The sequence below is a fragment of the Nerophis ophidion genome, linkage group LG18, assembly GCF_033978795.1.
Source record: "Nerophis ophidion isolate RoL-2023_Sa linkage group LG18, RoL_Noph_v1.0, whole genome shotgun sequence".
NCBI lineage: Eukaryota > Metazoa > Chordata > Actinopteri > Syngnathiformes > Syngnathidae > Nerophis > Nerophis ophidion.
This window is the reverse complement of record NC_084628.1, coordinates 20085536-20105281: the sequence shown is the minus strand read 5'-3', so window position 1 is coordinate 20105281 and position 19746 is coordinate 20085536. Positions and strand designations below refer to the sequence as shown.

The window sequence follows — 19746 nt, the reverse complement described above, 5'->3', positions numbered from 1 at the left end:
TTAATACAATATATTTAAAAAGTTAATTTCAGTTTTTCAACTTCTAAAGAAAAATGCTTATATTCATTACACAGTAAAATATTTCAAGAAAGTAGTTGATAACTTGAGGATTACATTTAACAATTAAGAATTTTTTTTAAAAAAAAATTCAGTTTTCTAAAAGGCAATCAAATATACAGAGTAAATCTAAATAACAAACACATTTGACTGGTTTTTATTCTGTATATAATAGGGCTATCAAATCATATATTTTTTAAAATAAAATCAAATTAACCACAATTTGGAATTTGGAGGAATCGTGATTAATCAAAGGTGATTACTCGCTTGCATATTTAAAATTTGCTGAAGAAAATACCTCAATATTTGTACACAAATGCGATTTTATTATCAGGAACATTTTTAAATGTTTGCATGGGATTTATTTGCACAACACTTGGTAACAGTTTCATCCAAAATTCTTTTACGATGTATTTTGGAGTGAAATTTGCCAGCGAGCAGACTATTTTTGTACTGCATTGATCTGATCACTGAGCTTGTACGGTCAAAATAAATCGCACGATTAATCCAAGTGTGTTCACAATAACGCGATTAGTCACATGAGTTAAAGGCCTACTGAAACCCACTACTACCCACCACGCAGTCTGATAGTTTAAATATCAATGATGAAATATTAACATTGCAACACATGCCAATACAGCCTTTTTAGTTTACAAAATTGCAATTTTAAATTTCCCGGGAGTTTCGTCTTTAAAACGTCGTTTAATACTGACGTGTATGCAAGACGTCATGGGTTTTTAGGAAATATGAGCGCTGCACACACACACAGCTAAAAGTCGTCTGTTTTAACCGCATAATTACACAGTATTTTGGAGATCTGTGTTGCTGAATCTTTTGCAATTTCTTCAATTAATATTGGAGAAGTCAAAGTAGAAAGATGGAGTTGGGAAGCTTTAGCCTTTAGCCACACAAACACATGGTGATTCCTTGTTTAAAATTCCTTGAGGTGAAACTTTACTATGGATCAGAGCGCGGTCAAGCGAACATGAACCACGACGGAATGTCAACCAGCAGGTTTTGGTGAGAAAATTGTGGTAAAAAGTCGCTTCTTCCCGGAGATCAGCTGAGCTTGTGCCGTCCATAACTGCCGTCGACTCCACTGAGACATTGGCATCAAGACACCCGTGGACACACCCTTCCGACTATCAGGTACTGTTAAACTCACTAAAACACTAGCAACACAATAGAAAGATAAGGGATTTTCCAGAACTATCCTAGTAAATGTGTCTAAAACATCTGAATGTGTCCCAATGCAATCGCTTTTTTTTTTTTTTACTTTTTTTTTTTTTTCTAGTCTCGCTATAAACATCCTCAAACACGAATCTTTCATCCTCGCTCAAATTAATGGGGAAATTGTCGTTTCCTCGGTCCGAATAGCACTTTTTGTTGGAGGCTTTGTCAGCACCAAAAGTTGCGAACTTTATTGTGGATGTTTTCTACTAAATCCTTTCAGCAAAAATATGGCAATATCGCAAAATGATCAAGTACGACACATAGAACTGACCTGCTATACCCGTTTTAAATCAATTAATGTTTACTTGTATAGCCCTAAATCACTAGTGTCTCACAAGGGCTGCACAAACCACTATGACATCCTCGGTAGGACCACATAAGGGCAAGGAAAACTCACCCAGTGGGACGACGATGACTATGAGAACCTTTGAGAGGACCACATATGTGGGCAACCCCCCCCCCCCCTTCATTTCAGTAGGCCTTTAACTTGTTCATTTTGACAGTCCTTGTATATACATAAGGACATTGTGGTATACATGTGCCAATTGTAATTCCACTTCAAATCCTTACTCAAAAATAAAAACACAATTTTAGTATTTTTTCTCTCACAACGTCACGTTTTCATCCACACTATTGAAGTCACAAAGAACCGCGTCCAAATAATTTGTCAGTTTTAAATTGGTACTGATCCACGTTCATACTGGCTGCGTGTGAAGGTGGTCCTGTGGATCCTGCTCAGAGGGTGAGTTGCGTCCTCCTCCAGGTCTGGGGCCCCAGGGCCTCCAGGGACCTCAGCCTGTGCTTCTGAGGTGGGACACCGGGTGGTGAGGAGGATCCCTCCTGCCAGCATCAGCGCAAAAGAGATCCATCCCAAATACAAAGCTGGTCCCCAGTCTCTCCTTAGGTGCACAGCGCCCTCCAGCGGCTGACTGGAGTGATGGCAGGTCCACGCAGTGGGAACCAGCAGCAGGAACCCGGAGAGGACAAAAAGAGCCCCGGAAAAGACTTTGACTTGCCCCCGCTTGGGGAACCACACGGCCCCCGCAGCGCCAATTACAAATGCAAACGCCCCCACGCCCAGCGCCGCCATGATGAGGGCTCTCCACGTGCGGAAACTTCCAGAAAGAGCCATGAGCGACTGGTAGAAGGAGCAATGCAGACGCCCATCGTGGGCCAGGTCCCAGTGGTCCCAGTCCAGCCACACTCCGTCCCAGTAGGCCGGCAGAGTGGCCGTGGTGTTGTCCAGCGTGCCGCTCACATTCCACAGAGCCAGGCAGCGCGTCAAGACGCCGCAGAGCCACCCGGTGAGGGCCAGACCCAGGCCGGCCACCTCCAGACGCCAGCGCATGACTCCCGCGGCCCTGCGCTCCTCTGCGGGCCGTCACGCACACACAACTGGCGGCGGAGCGCAGGGGGGCGCGGCCTCAACCAAGTTTGTTATCACAAACCAGTTCTTTTTGTGTCGGCTGCAAGAGAAACTCCTGTTTGTTCTGAGCCTGACAGCTTCACAACAATCCGACTCTCCCAGTTGGAGCCCGCCGGGGGAAACAAAGACGCACTCTCTGCTTTCTCGAGTCGAATTTAAAGAGACAAACTGGCTAATACTGATCACGCCATTTTACTCAAGTAAACACCATGCACTAGGAATCAATTAAATGTCCTACCCATAGCTAGACCACTGAATAAAAACTGTTTACAACCTTATACATGTATTTAAACAATTTGAGAGACCAAACCTTTTTCACCAATTACCACTATAGTGACCATTATTAAAATACAGTAGCGCAGCAAGCCAAGGTATTCATTAAAAACAATATGTAATATGTTTTGCCACTGTAACATTTCACACAGTTTGAACAGTAGAACTATGTTTGAATATTTATTGAAGTGATTCTTTGGTGTATCAATATAGAGCCCATACCACAGTTATAGAATCCCTGTTCTACTGTTTTATGCTGTGGTACCTTTTGTCTTTTATTTATTTTAATTCCAATTTTCAATCATTTATTATTAATATTACTACTAGTGTTTTCTCTTTTTTAGTTTATATATATATATATATATATAGATATATATATATATATATATATATATATATGTAAACTTACATATATATATATATATATATATAAACCTACAAATATATATATAAACATGTATACTTATATATGTATATATGCATACATAATATATACATATATGTATATACACATATATATGTATACATGTGTATATATATGTATATATACATGTTTATATGTATATATACATATATGTAAACATACATATATGCTTACATACACACACACACATATATATATATATATATATATATATATATATATATGTATACCTACAAATATATATATATATAAACATGTATACTTATATACATATATATGTATATACCGTATTTCCTTGAATTGCCGCCGGGGCGCTTATTAATTTAAAACATCTTCTCACTCCTGTGCTTACCAAAGGCATCCGGTGAAAGTAAGCATGCGCTAATTATTTTAAAACCTCTGCTCACTCCGGCACTTACCAAAGGCATGCAGTAAAAATTTGAGTATGATGTAAGCTTAGAGCCTAAATCCTACTGAATAGCTCTTAATCTTCTTCCCTTTATGCGATTTCAAATTACCGGTATTGCAATCAGCCTCCTCCATTTTGAAAATATTGATAGGGGAAGTGTCACTCGTGACATCACGAGTTTGACCAGGCGGTAATACTAAGCATGCGCTAATTATTTGGGGAAGCGAGTTTGACCCGGCAGTAATTCAAGGCAGACGCATACTATATACCCTGCGGCAATTCAAGGAAATATGATATGTATATATACTGTATATATACATATATACTGTGTATATATATATATATATATATATATATATATATATATATATATATATATATATATATATATATATATATCTATCTATATATATATATATATATATATATATATATATATATATACATATATATATATATATATATATATATTTTTTTTTTATATGTACATGTATATATATAGCTACTAGGGCTGTGAATCATTGGGCACAATTTAATTTGATTCGATTCTTGGGGTTCACTATTCGATTCACAATCGATTCTCGATTCAAAATCAATACTCTTTTAAAAACATTGGGTGCCAGTTCTATTGTTAACTAAATTCCTCCATAAACTAGATAAACAGCTTTGATAAATGTCTATATTACACAAAAGAAAACTAGTTTTGTTTAGTAAAATTCTAGCCAAACATTTAATAAAGTGGCTAGACAGAGCAGATATCCATCCTTCATCCATTCTGCTTGTCCCTTTCGGGGTAAAAACAACAACAAAAAACTTTACATTTCTTAGAATTGATTTAAAATCATTAAAAAATAGGAAAATAGATTTTTTTAACACCCCTGCCTTTGATGGTGTGCCAAGGCGCATGTCGTGCGTCAACTAACGAGCTAGCGAGCAGGTGGCCTGTGTTGTGTTGATTGGTGTGCCTCGGCGCGTCATCAAAGGTTGTATTGTACCTTTTTTTACATTCAATAGTACCGCCGTGCTTGATTAGTACTGGTCTACCTTACAGCCCTAGCCTGAGGAGACAAGTTGTCAAAGCGGTTTAGGTCAGACGTAGTTCTTGATGGCGTAGCCGCTGTGTGTGGATGTCCTGGCTGGCGTGTACACACTGGAATGGAAGGTGGTCCTCGGCGACGGCCTGCTTGCACACAGAATGACCCCCCCACACACCATCAGGCCAGATGTGACGAAGCCAATATAGATGGCCGCCCCAAGCTCCCTTTTGAGCACCTCAGGGACGCGAGGGTTGTGGAAGTCTCGGATAACGTTGTTGGCAGTCCAGGACACCGCCACCAGCGAGGCGAGGGCCGCCAAGCAGAAGACGACCCCTGACCCCAGCACCACCCGGGTCTTGACGCCGGGGTGGCTCAGGCACTTGGTGCAGCGGGCCCCCAGCAGGAAGACGAGGAAGGCGAGACATCCCAGCACCAGGCTGATGCAGACGAGGCCGCGCGCCGCCTGCAGTTCGGGCGACAGATCCAGGAGGGCGTCGTAGAGCTTGCACTGCATCTGACCCGTGTACTCGCTGACACACGTCATCCACAGACCCTCCCAGAACACCTGCATGACCACCAGGCGTGTGCCGATGAAGGCCGTCACCTTCCACATGGGCAGGGCGCAGATCAAGATGGTGCCCGCCACGCCTATCATGGTCAGGCTGACGCCAAGCTCCTGCAGAGCCATGAGCGCACGACCTCTAGCAGCCCTGGAACAAAATGACAGGCAGACATCTTTATTCATTGTTTTTACTCAACTGTTATGGCTTTGAAGTCAAACTAAATTAATACATTTATTCTAGACAAGTGTATATGTACATACATATATATATATATATATATATATATATATATATATATATATATATATATATATATATACACACACACACAGTGGGGCAAAAAAGTATTTAGTCAGCCACTGATTGTGCAAGTTCTCCCACTTAAAATGATGACAGAGGTCTGTAATTTTCATCATAGGTACACTTCAACTGTGAGAGACAGAATGTGAAAAAATCCAGGAATTCACATTGTAGGAATTTTTAAGAATTTATTTGTAAATTATGGTGGAAAATAAGTATTTGGTCAACCATTCAAAGCTCTCACTGATGGAAGGAGGTTTTGGCTCAAAATCTCACGATACATGGCCCCGTTCATTCTTTCCTTAACACGGATCAATCGTCCTGTCCCCTTAGCAGAAAAACAGCCCCAAATCATGATGTTTCCACCCCCATGCTTCACAGTAGGTGTGGTGTTCTTGGGATGCAACTCAGTATTCTTCTTCCTCCAAACACGACGAGTGGATTTGACACCCAAAAGTTATATTTTGGTTTCATCTGACCACATGACATTCTTCCAATCCTCTGTTGTATCATCTATGTAGCCATTTGGGTATAAACGGAATATGTACTGCACTGTGCAATCTACTACTAAAAGTCTCAATCAATCAATCAATCAATCAATCAATCAATCAATCAATCAATCAAACCTCCCTGCTTGGCACTCAGCATCAAAGGTTGGAATTGGGGGTTAAATCACCAAAATGATTCCCGAGCGCGGCCACCGCTGCTGCTCACTGCTCCCCTCACCTCCCAGGGAGGTGGAACAAGGGGATAAGTCAAATGCAGAGGATAATTTCACCACACCCATTGTGCGTGTGTGTGACTATCAGTGGTACATTTTACTTTATATATGTATAACCCTTTTGTTTAGACTTTAAAAAAAATACAGACATCATAACTGTTAAAATAATTGTATGTAAGTTATCACAAAACTTTGTGTAGCCATAAGTTCCCGCTGAGAGGACAAAAGCTGTCTTTAATTCTACCAAGCAGAAGGCCTGTAAACTCCACTGTGTAGGACGGGAAGCAACATGAAGGTGTTCTGTTTCTTTCATGTATTGTAATCAACAGAAATATATTCTCTTGACCCAAGAACTACAAAGCAAAGAGGAAGCAGGGCCTGACTCGCCTACAGGGACCGGTTCTTTAAACTGTTTTACGACCTTTTCTGTGAATTGTTTTATGACCTTTTCGGAGAACTGTTTTATGACCTTTTCTTTGAACTGTTGGATTTGATTGATTGATTGATATATTTGTATTTCAAATATGCAAAAAAAAAATGCAGTGCTGTAGCCTTAACAGCCATTTTAACAAAATGATAACAATGGAGAATAAAAAATGAAAACAAATGATCATTGGACTTTTTTTTTTCTTACATATTTGAAAAGGAGTGAGAAGTTTACACTTATTTAATCCCACCCCTTTTCTTTAAATCATAAATTACTCTGAGCTAGAAGTGCCTGTTCACTCTATGTACAAACTTAATGAACTTGTATATAAATAAATGATAAATATATACATACATATGCACACTACACTCATACATAGCCACACCATTACCACTAATGCTATTGGAAATGGTATCATGCCACAACAGCAGGACCACTGCCTCAATGGGCAGCCCCAAACTCTTCTGTAACACAAAAAAAACAAAACCAATACCAAACCCCTTCTTCATCTCTGTACCTCTGAAATACCATCTACCTACACTTCTTTTTAAACCGGTTTATTTTTGGACATTGGTAATCAAAGGAGATGGCTGTTTGCGACCCCCATCCCTTAGAAACAGCTGTTTCCATGTAATCAGGGAAAGTCCAAATAAAAGAAAAGGCGTACAATTTATCGCCATAACGTGGTGAGACAATGTGCAATGGTGCAGTGTCCAGGCGTCTCTCCTCATCCATCCATCCATCCATCAATTTTCTACTGCTTATTCCCTTTTGGGGTCGCTGGCGTCTATCTCAGCTACAATCGGGCGTAAGGCGGGGTACACCCTGGACAAGTCGCCACTTCATCGCAGGGCCAACACAGAGAGACAGACAACCAATTGAGCCAAATTTAGTTCTGTTTCTGTTTAATTATTTGCTTCTTGTCTTGTTTAATAGATGTCATCAGTGTTTGAACCTGACAATAAGGAATTATGCAAATTATACCATTGTGTCATACTGACACTGCCCAGGTCAATCTCCGACCACCTCAAATAGATCTGTGGAAAACACTGAAAATGTTTACTAATTGAACTGATCCGACCCATCATTACAGGGGACTAAATTCATGAAATAAAATAATTACACTTTAATTGGCTCTTTTTTTGTAACTGTTATAAGCAGCATTCCAAAATATCCTTCTGTCCACTCGGTTATTTTACACAACATACTGTAACTCTCAACATGTATTAGGTTTGTGCTGGAATTGACAAAAATTGCCACTAGAGGGCGCTAAATACATACAGTAAAGCTTAAGTATCTCCAACCAACACCTTGATATCAGATGTACAGTATGCAATGAATGATGGAAATATAACTGAAAGTTGTCAGGATCAACAAAAAGTCAGTGTAAAAAAAGTGCCTTTAGTGAAACTAACATCAGAACTGTGAAATAAGGGAATGTTTTTCAGACATTGTGAGTGCCTGAGTCATCATTCAGTTTGTTCCTAAAGGGGATCGTGATCCCTGAGCCAGGAGCTGACAAACAGGTTCTACCCTGCGTGCAGTTCAAATAACCCGAGGGGAAATGTTTCAAAATAGATGAGAACCTGCGTGAGATTATTTATTCTGATAAAATCATGCCTGATAAACACATTATACCGTGGAAAGAATATGGTTTGAGTTTCCTGGAACAAAAGTTAAGGATATATGTTTTAAGATAAGTAACATCATGTCAGGCGGAAGCATCATCATCCGTTCAATCATAAATAAAAGTCCTGCTTGTGGACTAAAAGTCCTTCATTGTCCGTTTTGTATTGTCTGCGTCTCCGGGAGCTCAAATGTAAGTCTTTGTCGGCGTGTACGAGCCCATCGAGTAAGGTGGACTGTATTCTCTCATGGACCTGTTCAGAGGGTAATCGGTTGCCTCATTCCTCTTGGGGACGCAGCTGGCGCACAGGAGGGCCCCTGCCAGCAGCAGCAGCCCTCCCGCCCCCCATCCGATGTAAAGGGAGGACCCCAGCTCCCTCCTCTGGGCGTCCACTAAGGAAGGGTTGTAGAAGTCTCTGATGATGATGCTGGCGGTCCAGGACACGGGAATAATGCACAACAATCCGCTGATGATCAGCAGGACTCCGCCGGCTACAGATGCCCTCGCCTTGGCACGTTCATCTGAAATGAAGCTGGTGCACTTCCCGCTGGCAAAGGCGACTAGTAGTCCCACCACGCCGACTAAGATTGAGACCATCACCAGAGCCCGGGCGGCCTGAAGGTCAGTGGTGAGGGCCAGCATGGAGTCGTAGACCTTACACTGCATCTGTCCCGTGCTCTGGACCACGCAGGTCATCCACAGACCTTCCCATATGGTCTGAGACGTGATGATGTTGCTGCCGATAAAGGCGGTCACCCTCCACATGGGCGAGCCGCACACGATCAGCACACCGATCCAGCCGAAAAGAGCCAGGACGCAGCCGGCCATCTGCATGCCCAAGGAGACCATGGTGTTGTCTTCTGAGAGCTTGCGAGGAGAATATTAGCGCTGAAGTGCAGCGCGGACACAGAATGGGCGGCGTGAAATCCAAGAGCGCATCAGAGGCCCAGACAAAGAAGACCTGCCATTCAAGATTCTTTGTGTTCGCGCTCACAAAAAAGGTTGCCAGGCGTGTTAGTAAAACTAAGCAAGGAATGATGCAATTTGTTGCACTGTCAATAAAGAGACAGAAAAACACAGAAAGCGCAAAAATCACACAACTGGTAGCCCCGGTGGTCAAATCTGGTCCGGTCAAAAGATTCAAGATTCAAGATTGTTTATTGTCATATGCACAGTTAAACAGACAGTTTGCCGTACAATGAAAATCTTACTTTGCTAGTCCACCCTTCAACAAGTCGCACGGTACTTAGCTAAAAATAAAAAATAAAAATAAAAAGTATATACAAGCCACAGTAAGTAACATAACATTATTGCACATTCTGATTGACAGTCAACAGTATAACCAGCTGAGCCACAAAGAGACGAGTGACGTCCGCCTTTTGGAAGGCTGATTTGACCGACATTTACCAATTACAAGACTGCAGGAATAAGGTGGCTGCGTTTCTCCCGCCTTCCTGCCGCCAAATTCCACAAGTCTTCCACGACTTGTTTACCTACTGTGAGTAAAAAAGCCGGCGTGATTCAAGAAAATGACTGCAAAACACAAGAAACTCGAGGAAGACTTGGAGGAGATTAGAAAATCTATCAACTCCCTGTCGGAAGATGTAAGGACAATGGCCAAGCAGCAAGACACACTAATGGAGTTGTTGACCGAAATCAAAATGCTAAAAAACATCATCAAGGAGAAAGACAAGAAAATTGTCGACCTAGAAGCAAGAATTGACGAACTTGAACAATACACCAGAATGGACGATCTGATTATAAGCGGACTGGAAACCAAACATCGCACGTATGCAAGAGTGGCCGGGACTCGCAGCAGGGACGCTGACAAGGACGCCGAAGCCCCGGCAGACGAACTTGAGACATTTGAACGGCAAGTAATTAACTTTTTTACAAGTAAGAACATATCTCTTTAAAGTGGCAGCATTTCGGCGTGCCATACTATCCCCAGGAAGGACAGCAGAACCAACCCAGCCATTGTGATCCGGTTTGTGAATCGAAAACATAAGACGGAGTTACTACGGCAGGGAAGGAAGCTGAAAGGAACTGGGGTTTACATCAATGAACATCTTACAAAGAAGAACGCCGACATTGCAAGACAAGCACGCATCCTCAGAAAAGAAAACAAGATACAAGCAACATGGACACGAAACTGTAAAATCATGATTCGGCTAAATGGACCATATGAAGAAGCCAAAGTTGTCACGATTCGAGAGCTCCGTGACTTGGATCAATATAGATGAGACCTGCTAGGTGTATGACTGACATGGCTCATCCTTGGCTGGAGATGGGGAAGGCTTCGCGACGAGAAGGTGAGACAACTGAGAATCAAGCGTCTTCAAGAGCTGAATACATGGACTATAAATTACATGACTTGGAATATGATGTTGACCCAGATAACCATCTGTTCAACTCAATCAATGCTACTTGTGACTACTACACAGAGGAACAATTTAATGACAATGTTAGCTTAGATAATAAATTTTCTTTAATACATTTCAACTGCAGAAGCTTATATGCAAATTTCTCAAAGATTGACGAATACTTGAAGACTTTAAACAGCAAAATCAAAATAATAGCACTTTCTGAAACATGGATCGATAAAGACAGAGGTATTGACTTCTCCATTGACGGGTATAAGTTGTATCACAGTAGTAGAAAAAACAAGAAGGGAGGAGGTGTGGCCCTGTTTGTTGACTGCGACTTGAAATGTAAACCTGTCGAATGTATGACAACGGTAATCGATGATTTATTTTAATGTGTAACTGTGGAGGTAGACATAGAAAAGAAGAGAAATGTTATTGTTACGTGTTTATATAGGACACCTGGGTCTAAGGTAGAAGCATTTAATGATAGTCTGGAAGAATTACTGTGTAAGGTAAAGGAAAAGAAAACATTCGTCATGTGTGGCGACTATAACATAGACCTGCTAAGCTCACCCAGAAATAAATCAACAAGAGACTTCTTGGATGTGGTATATAGTACAGAGCTTTACCCATTGATCACCAAACCCAGTAGAATATCGACAAATTGTGCAACATTAATTGATCACATCTTTATAAATGACATAGAAAATAATATAAAAAGTGGATTAATAATTAATGATATAAGTGACCACTTACCTGTGTTTCTTACATATGACTGTCAAATGAATAGAAAGAGGGAGGAGAAAACCCATAGGTATACAAGGAAAAGGACTGAAGAGGCAATAAATAAATTTAAGAAGGACTTATTTGAAGCAGACTGGAATGAGGTGTATGTGGGAGAGGCAAATGCTGCATATGAGGCTTTTCTTAATATTTATCTATCATTGTATGAAATACATTGTCCGAATGTATGGAAACAAAGAGACAGCTACAATAAAAAGCCTTGGATTATAAAGGGACTACAGAATGCTTGTAAAAAGAAAAACAAACTTTATAGAGACTTTATAAAAGTAAGAACAAAGGATGCTGAAACGAAATATAAGGTTTACAAAAACAAATTGATAACAATAATGAGACAAGCTAAAAAAGACTATTACAATAACTTACTAGAAAAAAACAAAAACAATATTAAAGGAACCTGGAATATTCTGAACAAGGTAATAGGTAAAACACCGGGGCCTACAAACCCACCAAGCTATTTTATCAATGAGGATAATAAGATGATAACAAATATGAAAGAAGTAGCAAATGGATTCAATTCTTTTTTTGTGAATGTTGGACCCAAATTGGCAGAGAGTATTGAAGAACATAAAGATATACAGAGTGGATGGAGAGGGGGAAGCAAAGTGCTACAGTCCATGCTTTTAGGAGATGTTAGTGAAAATGAAATTCTATCGGTTGTAACAAAACTGAAAAATAAGGCATCAACAGACAGTGATGGTATTGACATGATAATTGTAAAAAAGACTATTGGCTGTATCATCAAACCTCTATGTTATGTTTTTAATCTCTCTTTTCAAACAGGGACTTTTCCAAATGGAATGAAGGTAGCAAAAGTAATTCCACTCCATAAAACGGGAGATAAACATATATTTACTAATTACAGACCAGTGTCACTGCTGTCACAATTTTCTAAAATAATTGAAAAAATATTTGTAGAAAAATTAGACAGTTTTATCGAGAAGAACATGCTGTTGAGTGAGAGCCAGTATGGATTCCGAACTAATAGATCCACTGCTTCAGCTGTAATGAATATAATGGAGGATATAGCAACAGAAACTGATAATAGGAAATACACTATCGGTGTGTTTATCGATCTTAAAAAAGCATTTGACACTATAGATCATTCTATATTATTGTCCAAGTTGCATTCACTTGGTGTGAGAGGAGTAGTTTTAGAATGGCTAAGAAGTTATTTAGATAATAGACAAGAGTTTGTGGATTTTTTGGGTAATACATCTGAACAAATGAGGATTGAATGTGGAATTCCACAAGGTTCGGTTTTGGGACCTAAATTGTTTATTTTGTATATTAACGATATATGTGAGGTATCAAAGTTATTGAAATTTGTTTTATTTGCGGACGACACCAACTTTTATAGTTCGGGACATGACTTAAAAGCGTTATCAATACTTATTGAACAGGAAATGATTAAACTTAAGAGATGGTTTGATGTCAACAAATTATCATTAAATGTAAAAAAAACAAAGTTTATGATTTTTGGTAAGAGGAAAAGAGAGGACACTATCAAACTGTCGATAGATGGAATTGATCTTGAAAGGGTTTCTGAACTTAGATTTTTAGGAGTGATACTGGATGACGGTCTGACATGGAAATCTCATATTGCACATGTACGAAAAAAGATGTCTAAGAGTATTTTTATATTACACAAGGTAAAATATATGTTAGATTATAGGGCAATGCGCATATTGTATTGTGCACTTATATTGCCATATATCAGCTACTGTGTGGAAGTGTGGGGGAACACATATAAGAGTAACATAAAGGCATTGTATCAATTACAGAAAAGAGTTATAAGGATTATTCATTAAGTAGATTACTTAAAACACAGTACCATTTTATTTATTAACTCTGAACTATTGAAAATACAGGAGCTAGTAAAGCTACAGACATTGTGTGTCATGTTTAAGGCTAGAAGTAAAACATTACCAGCAAATTTACAAAAAATGTTTGTCATCACTTCTGAGAATACAGAGCATAGAAGAAAAGGTCATTTCAAACAACAATATTCAAGGACAACTTTAAAACAAATGTGTACATCAGTGGTGGGGGTAAAATTGTGGAATTCTCTAAAAAACTGTAAAAATATATTCCAATTGAAAAAAATATATAAAGATAGAACAATAAGATCATATGGACAGCCATAAGTGTTTACATTTTGTTTTTTATTTATTATTTTACTTATTTTTTGTCTGGTTTTGTATTTGCTCTGTATCATTCCGTGAGGTGTATATTATATTATTGCTATTATTTTCTTGGTTTGGTTTATACTTTATGAAGTTTTGCACTTGTTGTGTTTTTCTTGTGTTTTTTGTTTTTGATTGTTTCATTACATTTGGATATATGTGTCGGCTTAAATGATATTCATGAAGTAAGATAATGTATTATGTCAAAGGGGGCAGGGAATTATAAGATTTTCTTCATCCTGCTCCTTCTCAGGAATTGTGTGAATTTAAATTGTATAATTGTGATATAATTATTTATCGTTCTAAATGCACATCAATGAATGAGATAAACAAAAATGAAATGAAATTAAATTAATAAATATGGAGGTGACCTTGCATTGAAAAAAGTTACTTTTTGGTGCTGTAAACTCTATTAAAGTAACTGTCATAATTTATACCTAGTATTTTTAACATTCAGTAAGAACTAGAGTTTCTTAAGTAAAATTAAACATTTTATTAACGTAATACATGAATTATGGGGGAAGAGTAAGTTTTACTTATGTTTCCTCATCCTATTTAAATGTTTAATAGTTGTACGTACATAAACCTAAAAATATTACATAAACTTTACTCTGAAAATCTAGTGTTTTGAAACGCATGCACGACAACGCATGCGCACAGCACACCGGGCTCTGGCCGACTGGCTCTGCTCCGGCCTTAAGAATCACTTCACAGAGCACTGCAAGCTGGCATTATGGGTAATTCTTATCTCGCGTTTATAATGTGTTACAGAGTCGATGTTCTCCAGAAATGTGTTTGGTGTGGGTTCACAGAGTGCGGCGCATATTAGTAAGAATATTAAAGTTGTTTATGTAAAAGGTATGGCTGTTGACCAAGTATGCAGTGCAATCTTATGTGTTCAAGTGCGCAACGCATGTGTCCTTCCGGCACGCACACAACTTAGTATAAAAGTGGGCGCCAACCACCTGTCCGCGGCCGCGGAATAATTTTATATTTAATTATTTCTCATCACACTCAGTTTTATACTACATGTCAATAATAAGCGCATGGGTGAGAAGAGGTTTAAAAATTATTAGCGCCCCGGCGGCTTTTCAAGGAAATACGGTATTTAAAATTTACTTAAAGTTTTGAGTAAAATGATGTTCCTGCTGATGAAAAACAAGTAGACTTTACCCAATTTGTTTAAATAAATATAACTTAAAACTTGGATGTAATTAAGTAACTGTTACTTAATATCTTCACAACTGTTATGTTATATGGTAAGTAGAATTGACTTGATACTGGCAAGTGAGTGTTACTTGATATAGCAGCATTAAATTTTACTTAAATCATTTGCGTGCAAATACTTACAATAATTTTTTCAAGTAAATCTTATGAGTTATTTTTTTCAGTGTGGGTCACAGCAGCAGTTAAAGTGTCTTTAGTGATCAAATGTGAAAGGTGTCTACAGTGATGGTTCACAGTTCGGGGTGGTCAAGGTAGCTGTCTTTTGTTCAAAAAGACAAAAGTAAAGACGGGGGGGAAGCTAGCATTCACAGACAAGGATCAGCAGCAGATTCCGAAAAACACTAGAGTTCTGTTGTATAACAAACATTCCAGACTATAGGCCGCAGTTCTGGACATTTAATCTAATTTTAAATTAGATTTCTATTAAGGATTCTCACCATTATGAAAATATAATAATAATAATAATAATTAAAAAAACAATCTATAGTCCGCGCACCGTGTATGCAAATTCAGGAGCTTGTGACAGTGAAACGGGCGAGGAGTAAATGAATGGAAACAGAGCACCTCTACTCGAAGTTCGGAATGTCACCATGATTGCTACTTTTTTATTTGACACAGCGCCAGTATGCCTAACCAATGATCCCTAAACCAGGGGTGTCAAACTCATTTTAGATCAGGGCCCACATGAAGAAAAATCTACTCCCAAGTGGGCCGGACAGATAAAATCACGGCACGATAACTTAAAAATAAAGACAACTTCAGATTGTTTTCTTTGTTTAAAAATAGAAAAAACACATTATGAAATTGTACAAGTCATAAAGTAGATGGGTTTTTTTTCACTTACATGTTGTGGTTTATAATATTCTATATTTATTTGTTGTTATTTATATTTTCTGAATAAATTATGTGACAATGTTCATCAGTCAACTCATCGGTCCGAATTTTGAACCTTTCAAAATTAAAAATTATATCAAAATAAAATCACAGCATGTTAATTATGTAGTTTGCTCATTTTCCACGACTGGTGTATTAACATCATATGTTTTATTTTGTACATATGTAGCATCATCCACAAAGATACAAAGAATTGCCATTTTGACATCTCATGGACACATTTAGAACAGAAGTTTATTACATAAAAAAATTTCAGGTACATTTTTATACTTAGCAAACTCATCCTACAGGCAGGATAAAACCTGTTTGCCGGCCAGATCCGGCCCTCGGTCGGTATGTTTGACACCCTTGCACTAAACTCAACAAAAAAGTAAGGCATATGACTTCTGCGTCCATGAAACCGTGGACGGAGTCACATATTTGGCCAATAAAACGGAAGCCGCAGACAAACGCAAAATAATATCCGGTAGATTGACATAAATGTGAGTGAAATTCTGTCATTGTGAAGAGAAGGAAAATTTGTTTGGGAAAGTAATGTGTTCGGTAGCGCTCATTCTTCCCCGACACACTCAACCGCCCTGTCCTGAACTAAAGTATGTTGAGACGGCCACATAAAGCTAGCAAGACCAATGCATACACCCACAACACATCTCATCTGCTTGTGTTGGTGTGAACGACGACATCATTGATGTAACATTAATGCACCAACAGTGGTGGCGACTTAAGAGGTGCTCTCTCTTTTTTATTTTAACAACATCAAGTGGGCCACCGTTTACTTGTCAAGATCACAACAGTACAGCACACTTCCCCCTTCACACTTATAGCCCGGTGCTCCACATCCAGTCTGATTGTGCTAACAAAATAAAGGTTTCAAAAAAAGTACCTTACACAAGCATAATGTACTTAAAACACTTATTGATTCACTATATTGCCAAAAGTATTTGGCCACCTGCCTTGACTCACATATGAACTTGAAGTACCATCCCATTCCTAACCCATAGGGTTCAATATGATGTCGGTACACTCTTTGCAGCTATTACAGCTTCAAATCTTCTGGGAAGGCTGTCCACAAGGTTGGGGAGCGTGTTTATATGAATTTTCGACCATTCTTCCAAAAGCGCATTAGTGAGGTCACACACTGATGTTGGTCGAGAAGGCCTGGCTCTCTGTCTCCGTTCTAATTCATCCCAAAGGTGTTCTTTTGGGATCAGGTCAGGACTTTGTGCAGGCCAGTAAAGTTCATCCACACCAGACTCTGTCATCCATGTATTTATGGACCTTGCTTTGTGCACTGGTGCACAGTCATGTTGGAAGAGGAAGGGGCCCGCTCCAAACTGTTCCTACAAGGTTGGGAGCATGGAATTGTCAAACTTTTTATATCCTGGAGTATTCAAAGTTAATTTCACTGGAACTAAGGGGCCAAGCCCAACACCTGAAAAACAACCCCACACTATTATTCACCAAATTTCACAATGCAGTCCGAAATGTACCGTTCTTCTGGCAACCTCCAAACGCAGAATTGTCAATCAGATTGCCAGATGGCAGTCCAGTCGCTTTACACCACTGCATCCGACGCTTTGCATTGGACTTGGTGATGAATGGCTTAGATGCAGCTGCGCGTCCATGGAAACCCATTTCATGAAGCTGTCTGTATTGTACGTGGGCTAATTGGAAGGTCAAATGAAGTTTGGAGCTCTGTAGCAACTGACTGTGCAGAAAGTTGGCGATCTCTTTGCACTATGCGCTTCAGCATCCGCTGAGCCCTCTGTCAGTGTATGTGGCCTACCACTTCGTGGCTGAGTTGCTGTTGTTCCCAAACTCTTCCATTTTCTTATAACAAAGCCGACAGTTGACTTTTGAATATTTAGGAGAGAGGAAATTTGATGACTGGATTTGTTGTACAGGTGGCATCCTATGACCATTCCACGCTGGAAATCACTGAGCTCCAGAGAGCAGCCCATTCTTTCACAAATGTTTGTAGTGACAGTCTCCATGCCTAAGTGCTTGATTTTATAAACCTGTGGCCGGGCCAAGTGATTAGGACACCTGATTCTGATCATTTGGATGGGTGACCAAATACTTTAGGCAACATAGTGTACATTTAGACAAAATTGTCCAAAGATGTGTTGCACCAATAAATGTAAAGATTTGTGCATTTAATTAACAATAATCTTATTACATTTTATTTTACAAAAAAGCACACATTCTAAAATAAGTGTAAAAGGTAAAAAACTGAATTAAAAATGAAATGGAAAAACTGAATTTTATTGTTTTTTTATGTTGCTATTGTTAATTAAATTGATTGTTATTCCTACTATTATCATTTTACTTCCTTAGTAATTTATATACAGTTTTTTGTGGTACAATAAATATTCCTGTTTTCAAATAAATTAATAATCATGTAATTAATCGTGATTACAATATCAATCAAAAATAATAGTGATTTTTTTTGTTGTTGCCATTATTGTCCAGCCTTTATAAGTCGCTACTTTTTCCCTACACTATGAACCCTAGGGCTTATAAAACGGTGTGGGTGATTTATGGATTTTTCTTCGCTGACCGAAAACGGCCAAAAGGGTTGGGTTGGGTTCGTCCCTAGAGGCGGTCCGTAGGTTCGCCTTGGGGCCCAATGCGTCAAAACCATACAAGGGACCGATCATGCAAAACTAGCTTTTCTTACCAATTGGTACATGTTTTTGTGTATTTGGGATCTGCATGAATCACAAAACTGTGAAATCAAACCGTGAAGGCATCGCAGAGATATTTTTACAACAATCTTTCATGCTTCCGCCAAACGAATTGTTTGGAATTTTTTCAAATTGTTAAGTTTTTACGAAGTGTGACGTCAGCAGATCTCTCCATATATGGTGTAAACTTCCCTGAAAAGGTTTGTGCTTGTCCATCATTGTAGTCCGCCCTTTTTTTTCGCTATCCTGTTGTTGTGGGGCAGACTGTCTCGTACATGCACATGCATATTCCACTGTTGCCATTTCTAATACAAAGTAGTGTAACTTATATCTGTCAGTAGATTCGCCATGGAAGCGCTAAAACTACACAAAAATGACGGGGAAAAGACGCTGTTGAAGTGGAGGTACGTAAATAAGACTGCCCACAAAACGGCGCATCCTGAAGAGACGGTCAGAAAGCTGCTTGAAGATGGTCTGCAAAATATAATCTATGCAACATTTTAAACAAAGAACCACAATTACATGTTATGTAGACCACAAGGAAGTGTTTTAGATGTAGAAAAAAAATCATAAGTTGTGAATACTGAACATAAGAGTGAACAAAAGGTATGTGTATATATATATATATATATATATATATATATATATATATATATATATATATATATATATATATATATATATATATATAATATATATATATATTTATATATAAATAAATAAATATATATATATATATATATATATATATATTAGTTCTGATAAGTGTTGATTAGGGAGACGGAGGGTTAAATCAATTCTGCACCATCCTGCTTTCTTCCTACTTCCTACTCTACCGTATATGGAGATATCCGGTGACGTCACACTGATGTCATACGTCACAAACGGCTTGTTTGGAGGAAGTATGAAGGAAGGTAAGTTTGTTTTATACTGTAAATATCTCCGCCATGCTTTCATTTAAAATTTTTTGGGACTTTAGCAGATCCCAAAAATGCAAAAAAACCACATAAAAATGCAATATGCAATCTGCTGGCAGGTAATTCTCCAAATAATACAAGTACAAAGTATAAACTACAATATAGCCCAAA

General features: G+C 38.7%; 3 protein-coding genes across 3 annotated transcripts in view; all 3 read right to left on the bottom strand.

The window, feature by feature from the left end:
• Positions 1-362: 362 nt before the first annotated feature.
• Positions 363-2774, bottom strand: LOC133536866 (claudin-4-like). The gene has a single exon (XM_061877516.1). It carries the CDS (start codon positions 2636-2638, stop codon positions 1964-1966), a length of 675 nt encoding a protein of 224 aa, XP_061733500.1. The 5' UTR covers positions 2639-2774; the 3' UTR covers positions 363-1963.
• A 1460-nt stretch (positions 2775-4234) lies between these two features.
• The window catches only part of LOC133536862 (claudin-4-like), a 36530-nt gene continuing 21018 nt past the window's right edge, over positions 4235-19746 (bottom strand). The window contains exon 4 of the mRNA XM_061877501.1: positions 4235-5569. Within this exon, the coding sequence (XP_061733485.1) occupies positions 4912-5547 (636 nt within the window). The 5' untranslated portion in view covers positions 5548-5569 and the 3' untranslated portion in view covers positions 4235-4911. The remainder of the gene's footprint in view (positions 5570-19746) is intronic.
• Positions 7759-9459, bottom strand: LOC133536861 (claudin-4-like). Its single transcript, XM_061877500.1, has one exon. The coding sequence runs from the start codon at positions 9344-9346 to the stop codon at positions 8684-8686; it is 663 nt and encodes a 220-aa protein (XP_061733484.1). The 5' UTR covers positions 9347-9459; the 3' UTR covers positions 7759-8683.